General features: G+C 34.0%; 1 protein-coding gene across 1 annotated transcript; it reads right to left on the bottom strand.

The window, feature by feature from the left end:
* Positions 1–1,339: 1,339 nt before the first annotated feature.
* LOC119835342 (protein I'm not dead yet-like) lies at positions 1,340–11,434 on the bottom strand. Its single transcript, XM_038360109.1, has 13 exons — positions 11,346–11,434; positions 10,987–11,101; positions 10,860–10,906; positions 10,138–10,202; positions 9,685–9,745; positions 7,089–7,211; positions 6,535–6,649; positions 5,393–5,472; positions 4,518–4,624; positions 3,699–3,794; positions 2,962–3,152; positions 2,512–2,649; positions 1,340–1,496 (listed from the first exon to the last, which is right to left on the bottom strand). Exons 1-13 carry the CDS (start codon positions 11,432–11,434, stop codon positions 1,359–1,361), a joined length of 1,365 nt encoding a protein of 454 aa, XP_038216037.1. The 3' UTR covers positions 1,340–1,358.
* Between the last annotated feature and the right edge of the window lie 1,267 nt (positions 11,435–12,701).

Consider the following 12,701-nt stretch of genomic DNA (forward strand, 5'->3'; position numbering starts at 1 on the left):
TATGATGCTTTTTTGAATAGAAACCATAAAGAACAAACTCCCGAATGTTTTTGTTACGAACTTTCCGAATTATAAATGCAGTATCGTAAGTTTTGAAAATTTAGTAGTATATATTCATAATAAAAGCAAGATTATAAGGCATTTACACTAAAAATAAAGAAAAACGTATAAATGTATTTATAGATATAAAAATACAAATGCCTTTTTATCACAAAATAATGTGCCATTACTCGAAATAACTCGGACGTGACTTGTGATTGTTCATTCTTTAATTTCTCTATTTCACATGCAATAAACGTACTTATTTTTGTATGCGACATGAATGATATGAGAGATGTAATCTTAACGGTTGATGAGAAATTTTGAAAGAATAGAAAAAATTTGATTACGAGGCGGGATTTGAACCCACGTTTTTGCCAAACCGTAGGTAGCATCTCGGCCACCCGTGATCCCGCCACATTAATCGAATTTCTTCTACTCTTTTGGTTTTATGTGCCTAAGGGACACACCAAATAATTTTTAATTAGATAAATCGAGTATGAAATGTCTATAAAGGTAAAAATAATATATTTTGTTTAATATCATGTAGTTACAATAAATAATAAAGCAGAACGAATCGAGTTTAAACGAGAAAAATTAATAATAATGTGTCTGCTCTGTCTTCTTTTTAATGATATAATATATGCATTTGTAAACAAGCATTTTGGTGTGAAACGTTTTAGTTCCTGGTTTCAACGAGTAAGTTTAGGTGCAGGAATTGTAATCAGTTTATCGTACTTGTAAATAGATTGTAGCTATGTCATTTTGTAAATAATGGTATATAGTGATATTGTTAAATAATTGTTAATAAATAAACTATATTAAATTATGCGTGCTTTATTTTTTATTTTTTTGTATGGCAATTCTTTAGCTGTTTGATATTTCTTTTGAAACTTTATAGCGTGGTTTCTATATACCGCTAAAATTCTTTGATTGAAAGCGCATGCATTCCTTGTTCCGTTTAATGTGCTAAGTAGTGTTACAAATAAAGTAAAAAACTACTATGGATTTTAAAATTCTCCTGGGAAGCTACGTTTTTACCCAGTTACATAATTTTTTCTCGGGACAAGCTAGTCACACTATTATAAATGTGAAAGTTTGTTTGTTTGGATGTTTGTCCGTCAATCACGTTGAAACTACTAAACGGATAATATTTGGCATACAGACAGGTTATGAGCTGACTTGGGTGATAGGATACTTTTCATCCCGATTATAGGGAGGGGATAAAACAGGATTCTTGATATCGGGGCGGAGCCGGGACGAGCGTCTTGTAGATAGATAATAAAATAAAAGTCAAACGTAATACATAATATTTCATTTTAATTGTTGATAAATTGGTGAATGTTCGCCCATTCTGGATACATATTTATATCGGGCCAAATAGCTCTGGACCAGACAGTAACTGTGAACCAGACCACCAGAATCCCGATTACTGATAAACCAGTGCCTGCCAGCATCTAGACATGAAAAAGACAAAATGTCACATTCAACCATCGCGATACTATCCATCTATATTGTTTTGTATGTACATTTAAGAATATATAATTTATCACGATAGATACAGCGTAAGGTAATCTTTGTAAGTAACCTCGAAATGTTTTTTTTATCACTGGCATACTTTTTATGCCATTAGCAGGCCTCTAAGATGAGAAGGGTGAGGAAAAGGAAACGGGTCTCCGGCTCCCCCACTCACCGTACAAAACACAGTAGCATGCTACTATTTCACGCCGGTTTTCCATTGAAGTGTGGTACTTCCCCGGTGCTATTTTGCCCGATTCGTGCAGGAGCGTGCTCATCTCCCAAATAAATTTGAATCTATTAAAAATCATTGTATCTTCACATAGTTGAATAGATTATTCAAGCTATGTTCCTTCAACAATTTCATATTGTACCTCGCCCTGTTTTCGTTTAAGCGTGCACAATTTTCACAGCGCATTCTGTTTGTGAAAAAGCAGTGGTGGCTCAGTGGTGAGAACCTCGGACTTCAAAATCGATAAGTCGGGGTTCGAGACCGGGCGGAGCGTGCAGGAAATAAATTGATTTTTTCAATTTATCTGCACATGTGAATAACATCACCACTGCTTAAAACGGTGAAGGAAAACATCGTGAGGAAACCGGCATGTCCTAGAATCAAAATAACGACAACATGCGACATCTGCCAACCCGCACTTGGCCAGCGTGGTGGATTATGGCCTGAACCCTCATAGGAGGCCTGTGTCCCAGCAGTGGGAACATATATGATGATGACGATGATTCTGTTTGTGATTTTCGTTATATAGGTCCATCCCGCTATGGTACAAATTGAACCAGCTCGCACTGCTTACCCATAGAAGATCAGCGTGAAATAAATCCCTTAGTGGACACCTATTTGCAGAACCTTAATTCAGCAAACAGGCGAAATAGCAGCACAATTGCCCGGTTGCAGGAAAAAATTACGTTTGCAAAAGAATTAATTCGATTTATAAAACTAACCATTTTCTTACGGGGAATGTTACCATACGCAACAACCAGTGCATTGGCTGGTGTTCCAGCGATAAGATGGAATGGGAGGCAACTAGCCAGTACTGCACTCGACATTAAATAGTGAGGGTTAATTTTTAGTGTTACACTCTGGAAATTAAGACTTAATTGAAGGATTTTTTTTAATTAGGTATCGAACTCGGTATCCAAAATTTTGTTTTAAATATTAGCTACATGATAAATTATTGCTATATAGATATACTAGCTGTGCCCCGCACTTTCACCCGCGTGTCCGTATCCCGTAGAAATATCGGGATATAAAGTGTCTATAATATAAACTATTATGTTATTCTAGTTGTCCAGCTATCTACGTACCAAATTTCATTTCAACCGATTTAGTCGTTTTTGCGTGAAAGAACAACTTTCGCATTTACAATATTAGTAGGATTAATTCACCCTCACCACTCTAGCTATGTGAGGCATTGCGCAGTACACCAAACAAGAACTGCTCACAAATTCGGTCAATATTTTAAACATTATAATAGTAACGAAGATAAGTAAGGAAGTCGGGCCTTTAAACAGAAGTAGGAACGTCTCCAATTCATCGATCATATGACTCTCTTTAAGTGCTTCGAATATTGCGTCAGTGCTTACTGCAATATAATGTTATTTATATTATAATTATATGAATAAGCAGTTCCAGATCTCGAATACTATACTCGAAGCCCATTTCATTTCTCTTACCTTTCCCAGTCCATTCCTTCTTTGAATCATCAATCCTCTCCTTCTCAATTACCCCTCAAAAGCGGGCGGTTTTTATACCCCCATCCATTATAATTTTTTAATATCTTCGTTTATTATATGTATAGCTCTTTCTTACCGCATATCGGTCAAGTCGTTCTCGAGTTTTAACGAAACAAACGAATAATATTTGATTTATAATGGAAGTTCTAAATTTTGTAGTAACTGTATTCAACCCATTGGCGTGATTCTTTTTGTGTTTGAGAGAAAATTGTTGTCATTTAGTTCTATTGTTAAATCTAGTCTTCCCTTCCGCCACCCCCTAGTCGTCGGTGACCTTTTTAGTAGGAAAGAATGATATAAACGTAAAAAGCACAGATATCAATATATACTACTATATACAACTAATTGAAGTATTTATTCTACTCTTGGCTACTACGGTAGTATTAGCTATATACCAATAACAAAAAGTACACTCCACTGCACACTGTCTTTGACAATAGACCAAGTGAGGCATGTCTTACATTGTCTGCTTGTAAATTGCTCGGATGTGGCTGAAACTCAAAATTATTGTATCTAAAAGTATGTAATGAAACATTTAAACTCAATGATATTATTAATACAAATATCATTGTTTTTAACTTAAATTTGAGTTGTGTAAATAAAGTGAATAGATCCAAAAAAAAATCATAAATCAACTATTCTCATGAGAGTGGAATAATGATAAAAAATAGCATATGTCACTCTTGCCTCCTAACTCTCCAGACATAAAAAACATAAAAAACACTTCATTGCGACGCCTGCCACTATGATATCAGTGACTTTTTGTCAAAGAGAAATATTTATAACTCTACTAGCTGCGCCCCGCGGTTTCACCCGCGTAAGTCCGTATCCCGTAGGAATATCGGGATAAAAAATAGATGTTGGCCGATTCTCAGACCTACCCAATATGCTTACCAAATTTCAGAGGAATCGGTCAAGCTGTTTCGGAGGAGTATAAAGACTAACATTGTGACACGAGAATTTTATATATAAGATTAGACGCTTGTCCCGGCTCCGCCCGGATATCAAGATTCCTGTTTTACAAATGGAGTATTTAATCGTGATAAAAAGTATCCTATCACTTACGTCAGTTGATACCGTTCAGTAGTTTCAGCGTGATTGACGGACAAACATCCAAAAAAAACTGTGTGTGGTGTGCTGGCAGAACATTTAGCGATTCAGCTAGTTAAACCATATTAAATATCTATAAACTATTTATACGAGTATAAACATACCAGATGAAGCACTGGGTCTTCGAAATATTCTAGCTATATCCAAATTGATTGGAATAATAAACAAAAAAGCGACGGCAACAATTGAAGGTGACGTTAACTTGAAAACACTGAGAAAATTTAATACCTATTACTAATTATTACACTATTAATTGCTATCATAAAATAGACTATTTCCACTATTTCGCCTACGCACAAAGCGGTTACCACATCCCCATAGAAGATTGGTCAAACAGTAGCATATAAATGCTAGTGTTTCGTACGTTGAGTGGAGGAGTTGGAGGCCGTTTCCTGTACCTCAACCTTCCCAGTCCGTTCCAATATTTCCGTCGAAAATCTATCCATATATATATATATATATATATATATATATATATATATATATATATATATATATATATATATATATATATATATATATATATATATATATATATATATATATATATATATATATATAATCTTTTTTAGAAAATGTCATATTCGTGTTTTTTTTTCCTGACATCTATTGGTGAATAATAATACTATTTTGCTTCGTAGATAGCTGGGCAACTGAAATAACACATAGGCTCTTTTTATACCGATATTCCTACGGGATACGGACTTACGCGGTTTCAACCGCGGGTCACAGCTAGTCTATAGTAATATTATAAAGCTGAAGAGTTTGTTTGTTTGTTTGTTTGTTTGAACGCACTAATTTCAGGAACTATTGGTCCGATTTGTGATATTCAACTTAATATATGTTATATGTTATATAGGAAGGCCATGTACCACGGGCGAAGCCGGGCCGGATCGCTAGTAAGTTATAAAATTAAGAATTCTTATGTTAGTCGAGGTGAAAGCTTATTTAAAATATTAGGCTGTTGATTTTCACTTACATTAAGCCCTTATCGTTTTGAAACACAAAAGTAGATACAGCTTGTAAGCCCAGAGTAGACATCAGCGCAAGAGATAAAATCTGTAAGATTTATGTTTCGTTTTGGTCGGGTATATATTTATTTTAAGTATATTTATATAGGTAGACGATTTTTTTTATGTTACAGTCATCATGCATTCCCACCGCCCATGAACATTTTAAGAGGCATAAGGTCTACTACGGAAATTTGGAATCAGCTTCCGCATGCAGTGTTTCCAGACGTTTACGATATGGGGACCTTCAAGAAAAGAGCTTACTCCTTTCTTAAAGGCCGGCAACGCACACACCATACCCCTGGTATTGTAGGTATAACTAGGCGACGTGGAGCACTTAACATCAGGTGACCCGTCTGCTCGCTTGCCTGCTCTATCACATAAAAAAAAAAAAAAAAGGTCCATTGCAGACTTTACGCCTCTACAAATGGATTGCCGACTTTAAAGGGATTAAGAAAGGATTGGTGAGAGGAATAAAGGAAAGGACAGGAAAGGGTAAGGAAAAGGATATGTACCTCCGGCTCCCCCACTCACCGAACGAAACACAGCAGAATGCTGTTTCACAGCAGTCACCACATAACACTTATGACGTCGAAAAATGGTTTCTTATTTAGGTTCGCACATTTTTAGTACTAGCACAGATAACATAATACTATACGTATAGTATTGTTATACCACTTAACAGTCCTCTGCCTTAAAAAGACGTATAAATCTTATGTAATAAGATGAATATCGTAATTAATCTCGCCACTTGAATTATTCAATTGGTACCTATTTCATCCTATCCTACTAATATTATAAATGCGAAAGTTTGCAAGGACGTGTGTGTGTTTGTTGCTCTTTCACCCAAAATCTACTGAACCGATTGCTATGAAATTTGGTACGTAGACAGCTGGACAACTGGAATAACATATAGGCAACTTTTTATCCCAATATTCCTACGGGATACGGACTGACGCGGGAGAAACCGCGGGGCGCAGCTAGTTATTTATATGTATTTATACGTGACTTTTACATTCAACTAGTTACTAACCGTGCTCTTCAAATTGATCTGCTTTGGAGTAGGGTTATCATACTAGGAATATAGATAAATATGTCAAGATTCATTTACCATTTCATGGGGTGATACTCTGCCCATTTTCTGGTACTGGGCGGTTAGCAATGTCTGAACATATTGGGCCTCTTCTTCAGACATGTATGTCGAAGCTACGGATCTGTTTTGAATTCTGAAATATGAATTCTTATGTACCCTGAACAATTAAAAATAAAGAAAATGATATGTCACTGTTAGATTATAAAAACTGTTATACCATATTGTAACTAGCTAGGAAGATTGCAAACTGTCGAAATATTGTCTTACAATATAATATTACTTATGTAAATAATATAATATTACTTATGACAAATTAAAGCATTGTTTTTCGTAAGAGTTATGCTTATACATCGCAGTTATGTTTTATGCTTAGAATGTTATTAATATAATCGAAACCTAGAATTTACTTTTCCCAAACGTCCATCGGGTGTAGGTTTAGAGTCCACGGAGCCGCGCTTAGCGAAGTTCCTATTTCTGTGAAACTTTTATGCAATCCCATTTTTCGAAGTCGGTTTAACCTACTGAACCTATCCATTAAACCTACTCAGTATATGTAGGTTAGGTTATAAAACCTGAACATTCCCAGGAAATAGAAATTCATCCAGAAATAGAGAAAGGCCTGTAACATGAGCACCCCGGGAAGGGTGAGGAGCATGAAGTGAGGGAACTCCATCCTCGGACCTAGGGGGAATATCCTGAAAATAATTATAACAGTTGCAAAATCGTGCAGTATCTGACTTTTTCTAATACCAATTGAGTGAAGGTTCTAAAATGATGATTATCTATATGAATAAAACAAAAAAATAAATCAATAAAAATCGTTTATTTATCAAAAATATATAGTTTCAACACCTATAAGTATTATAATTTCAGCACGCAGTGGATTTATGTGTGTGTATATTGTTTGTGCGTGTTGCGTGCTTGTGTACGTGTGTGTGTGCGTGCGTGTGTAACTTTTATAAAAAAATATGAAATAGGATTTATCTCACATACAAACATAATTAATGATTAAAAACCTAAAGTATTATTAATTATATTAAAGAAAAATCATTTGTCAAGTTTATTTATTATTCAATTTATCGAAATCTCCTCGTTTTATTATGTACTGCGTCGATCTGGAAAACCAAAACATTGGATACCAGGCTAACATGAACGTACAAGAGAGTTATATTGCAATAAGGGTGGTTCTGCGCATGTGTGCAATATGAATTGAAGATATCTTAGTGTGAAATACTCGTACAGGTGTTGTGGCGTGGTGTAGGTAAAATATACTTTACAATTTTATTTGTGATATAATCGTACTAATATTATAAAAGCAAATATTTATTAGTATGGATGGCTGTGTGAAAAATTGCTGAAAGAGTTTTAATGAGAGTACTATAATATACTAGCGGTCCGTCCTGGCTTCGCCAGTGGTATATATTAATACCTTATAGTCTTCCTCAATAAATCAGCTATCTAACTGATAGATTTTTCAAATCGGACCAGCAGTTCTTGAGATTAGCGCGTTCAACCAAACAAACAAACTCTTCTGCTTTATAATATTAGTATAGATAATGTTATGTTACCTATACTTTTTTTTGAAGTGAAACTTCTTTTGAATCGTTGTGATTTCAAACCTGATGCAACGGAAAAACGACAGGTAAGTGACACAAATACAAAAATGTGTAGAATGAAGCCGGCAAAGAATGAGACAGAAATATACATACTATTTTATTCATTCTTTTGTCGATTTACTGAAGTTTCACTTCTATCATGTGTGAATCGCATACACACCTTTTTTTATCTTGTATAGGCATCAGAAAAAGTCATGGACTTTGCTATTGCCTATGAGATATTCCGCGGGCGAAGCCGCGCGGCGCAGCTAGTTGATAATTATTTAACAATACATATCTTAAATCGAAGTGTGTTAAAATATTTGTTAAAATATTTTTTGGTAAAAGACAAAACAAAAAAAGACAATTTTCAAAATGTTCCACATTAATTTTGAGACATCTTAAAAAAAAAATTAATACAAAATTTGAGCATCTTTTCATTACACCGATGTCGTAGGCCAGTGTGACATAAAATGTACATTAAAACCGATCCGATCTATAAATCTCGTTACCTGTATTTCAAATAGTTTCTTACACTAATTATTGTTTAAAAACAAAGATTAGCAAGTAGTTTAGTTAGTAAGTGTATTGGGTTAATAAAGCAGGTTGAAATACAAAACAATGGACTAGGTTAGTAGGAACTTCAAGAGTTCAATTTCGGCCAAGTGCATTGCGCCACAAATTTTCTCGCCCTGTCCCGTTTATCTACGCATGTGCCCTGTCGCTTTATAATGTAGCCAATAAATACGATGAGAAAGATATACTAATCGAGTGAGATGAATGTACTGGGCGTGTCTATTTGGAATATTGTTTACAAAACCCGTCTGAAAACCAAAACATTGTACCAGGCTAGGATGAAAATGAAGATATCGTATTTATTTATTTGATATTTTATAATGCTTAAAATAATAATTTACCTGTTTTTTAATGTGGAAGAGTTATTGATGGATAGAAATAACTATCTATGCTAGAAAAAAGAAGCTTCAGCAGGGTTCACGAAGTAATCGACCTTATCAGACGTATATTTGTTTTTAATATGGATTCAATTATATTTTTGATACAAATATCGTGTCTAGGCATTAAGCCATACAGGCGTCTGAGTTTCTAAATACGGTCACAGATAAAATAATGCTGGTGAGGAGTACCATAAAAATGCATAAATTGTGAAATAGTATCATAATTAGGTAAAACTTTCTTTTGAAACTTAAGACGAATTGAAAATCTGTTTTTTGTGGAATTGATAAACAAATGTTTTTCACTGAATATATCTGAATGTGAACACTGAATAATGTTTTTGAACCAAATACAATCGCTCTAATCAAATTATAGTTTTTATATATAATCAATCTATATCCGTGTATTTGTTAGACCACTTATAACTCAAAAGTGACATAGCGGATTGATTTTTGAGATAATATTTGCTATTTAGTAATTGTTTAGGATAATAACATCAAAAATATTGATGGACAAAAACAACGATTCCCAGTCGTAACCAGGGTGAGAAAGAAGTCATCTTACATGGTTTAGACTTTAAGGTTTATATTTTGTATGGATCAATATGCTAGGAACTCACTTCTCACAGTATGCTTTAAATATTTGATTCGTTTCATTTCCAATGACCGTTGCCATTGCACCTTTGAAAATAAACATAATGTGAATAACAAATTATTAAATTAATTAAAAAAAAAATCGGTCAAATGCTAGTCGGCCTGCGATACTAAGGATTCCATACAAATAGCTCTCTGAAGCAACTGCAATAAAATTTGGTCGCCCATCCAATATATAACCGTGCCATAGATTGCTTAACTATATTTATTATTTGTGCTTATAGTATCATTATCTCTGATAATTTCAACTGCTTAACTATAATGATTCATAAAATACAGCCAGGGTACGGACACCCAGTATATAAGTGGATAATCTATGACAGACGGCCAAACAGACACCAAAATCGTGATAGGGCCCCGTTTTAACCGTCTGGTATGAAACCTTAATAATATATGTTATTTGGATATTAAATTCACACCTATTGATGATGAATAAGCAACTCCAAGATAATAAAAAGTGACAATGTCGCTAGGCACAAAATTCCTGTGGAAAAAATAAAACATTACATCTAAATAGCTGTGTGTATAAAGATAGGCTTTTGCTTGAGTATTTTTTTTTCTCCATAAATGGACGATGCGGAAGTATAGATAATATCTATCTACTTACTCCTCTAAAAACAAAATCTTTGAATGAAAATACGTATTTTTACGTTTGGTAGTTCACGTTTCGGCACGAATTGGGCTAGCTCGCACCGGGGAAGTACCACACCCCCACAGAAGACCGGCGTGAAATAGCATTCTGCTGTGTTTCGTTCGGTGTGTGGGAGAAACAGAGACCCATATCCTTTTCCTTACCCTTGCCAGTCCTTTCCTGTATTCCTCTTACCAATCCTTTCTTAATCCCTTTCCAATTTAAAGTCGGCAATCCATTTGTAGAGGCGTAAGGTATGCAATGGACCTTATGCCTCTCCAAATGTTCATGGGCGGTGGTAGCGCTTACCATCACGCGTCCCACCAGCTACGGCAACCATTGCCGACTGTGACATAAAAAAAAAAGAAAAAACGTATGTTCTATAATTCATCTACAGTTTGCTTAGCCAAAAGTATTATTAATACTCAATTAGCAAAAGTTTGTAATGTTCTTTAATTTATGGGACAAATAAGTAAGACATTCTATGCTTCTATGCTTTATGCATATTACCCGTTGCTTGGCCTGTTTGTATTTTCATAGGGCTCCACGATTCCTAGCTGTAAGGAATCATTGATATATAAATTAATAAGTACAGAAATTTAAAAATAAATATTGGTAAAGGCTTATAACGTTATACCTTTTCCAATTCAATAAGAATAGCTTTGACCAATGGAATCATTAGCGCACATGCAGTTATGCTATAACACCACATCGACACTATCATTGTCGTAAAAAAGAAAAGGAAACTTAACCTGCAGGAAAAATTGGTTTTACCTATAAATTAAGAACTCGGGTACTGGTTTTATAAGATTGATTTTTTTTTAAATTTATTTTTTGCCGCTCTTTTCTATGTGAGCTTCAAACTGTAAAGTATTAATTTATTTCTGACGTCCAGAGACATGTCTTTTTGACCAGCTTGGTTGGTATAAAGTCAAATAATTTTGTGGCGTACCTACACCTTTTGACACTGAAGAATTACATAAATTAATTATTAACCTGTAGTGGGAACATCCAAAAATTATCAACATTTTAAGTGAAATGCGTTTATGTATGTTGCTGTGTTCTATAGCTGCCATAAAACACATAGCGCCAAATGATTCTAACGCAATATTATGTATATTTATCTGTAACAAATACATTGCAAATTAAACTAACACATATTCCTATTCATTAATCTTATACCTTTAAACGAGCAATTCTTGTATATATATAATTGGAATCTCGGAATCGGCTCCAACGATTTTCATGAAATTTAGCATATTAGGTTTCGGGGGCGATAAATCGATCTAGCTACGAATTTTTTTTAGAAAATGTCATATTCGTGTTTTTTTTCCTGACATCTATTGGTGAATAATAATACTATTTTACTTCGTAGATAGCTGGACAACTGAAATATCACATAGGCACTTTTTATACTGATATTCCTACGGGATACGGACTTACGCGGTTTCAACCGCGGGTCACAGCTAGTACATTTTATGTTACTAAATATGTACCAATCATACATTTTATGAACATACATAAATACAGCGTCATTTCAATATAAGCGTGGATTTGATTAAGAATATTCGTTAATGCTTCAAAAATAAACATAAAATATTACTCCTCTACTCACACTTCGCAATATTATATTATTAAATATAGATGTAATCAATATTAAAGCCAAAGATAAAAGTGCATTTGCACATGGATGCATGACGTTCGTTATCCAATACACAGCTGATACGAGAAATACGTAAAATGATAGATAAGTCTGAAAATAAACAAACGTTAGGTATATGAACTAGAAGATGATAAGTGAAGTTACAAATTTATTCATCTGACAGCTCACATTATTTCCTCCTACAAATATGATGGGTGTTAAAAGAATTGGAGTTATTAATAAAACAATAGTTTTAAAATGTTTGATAAAATATTTGCTTAATTTGTTTCTTGTATTCATTATAACAAGGTCCGTGTCACTGCAAATTAATAAATTATTTAAGAAACACAATCAATTCGTGAATATCGAAGCTATTTCATTGTCTTTTGTAATGAAAGCAAACGTGAATAGATTTTGATTATTTAGAAAGAAATGATCGGTCTGAAACTAATCATATTAAAGCAAAAAGGCACGTTACGTACGATGTTGATGCACTCATTATATTCAGAAATTAGTGTCGTGCAATAATATTCTTTAAAGACTTCAATTAGGTATAACAAAAGGATTGTTATATAATTTATTTGAGCCATCTAAAATACCGTTAGGTAGACAGCTAAAACTTTAAAAAAAGTTTTTAGTGTTAAGATAATGCCGAATAATTTTATTTAATGATTAATGAAACTAAAAATTAAATAATCCTCGACACTCTT

Source organism: Zerene cesonia, chromosome 2 (assembly GCF_012273895.1).
Source record: "Zerene cesonia ecotype Mississippi chromosome 2, Zerene_cesonia_1.1, whole genome shotgun sequence".
NCBI lineage: Eukaryota > Metazoa > Arthropoda > Insecta > Lepidoptera > Pieridae > Zerene > Zerene cesonia.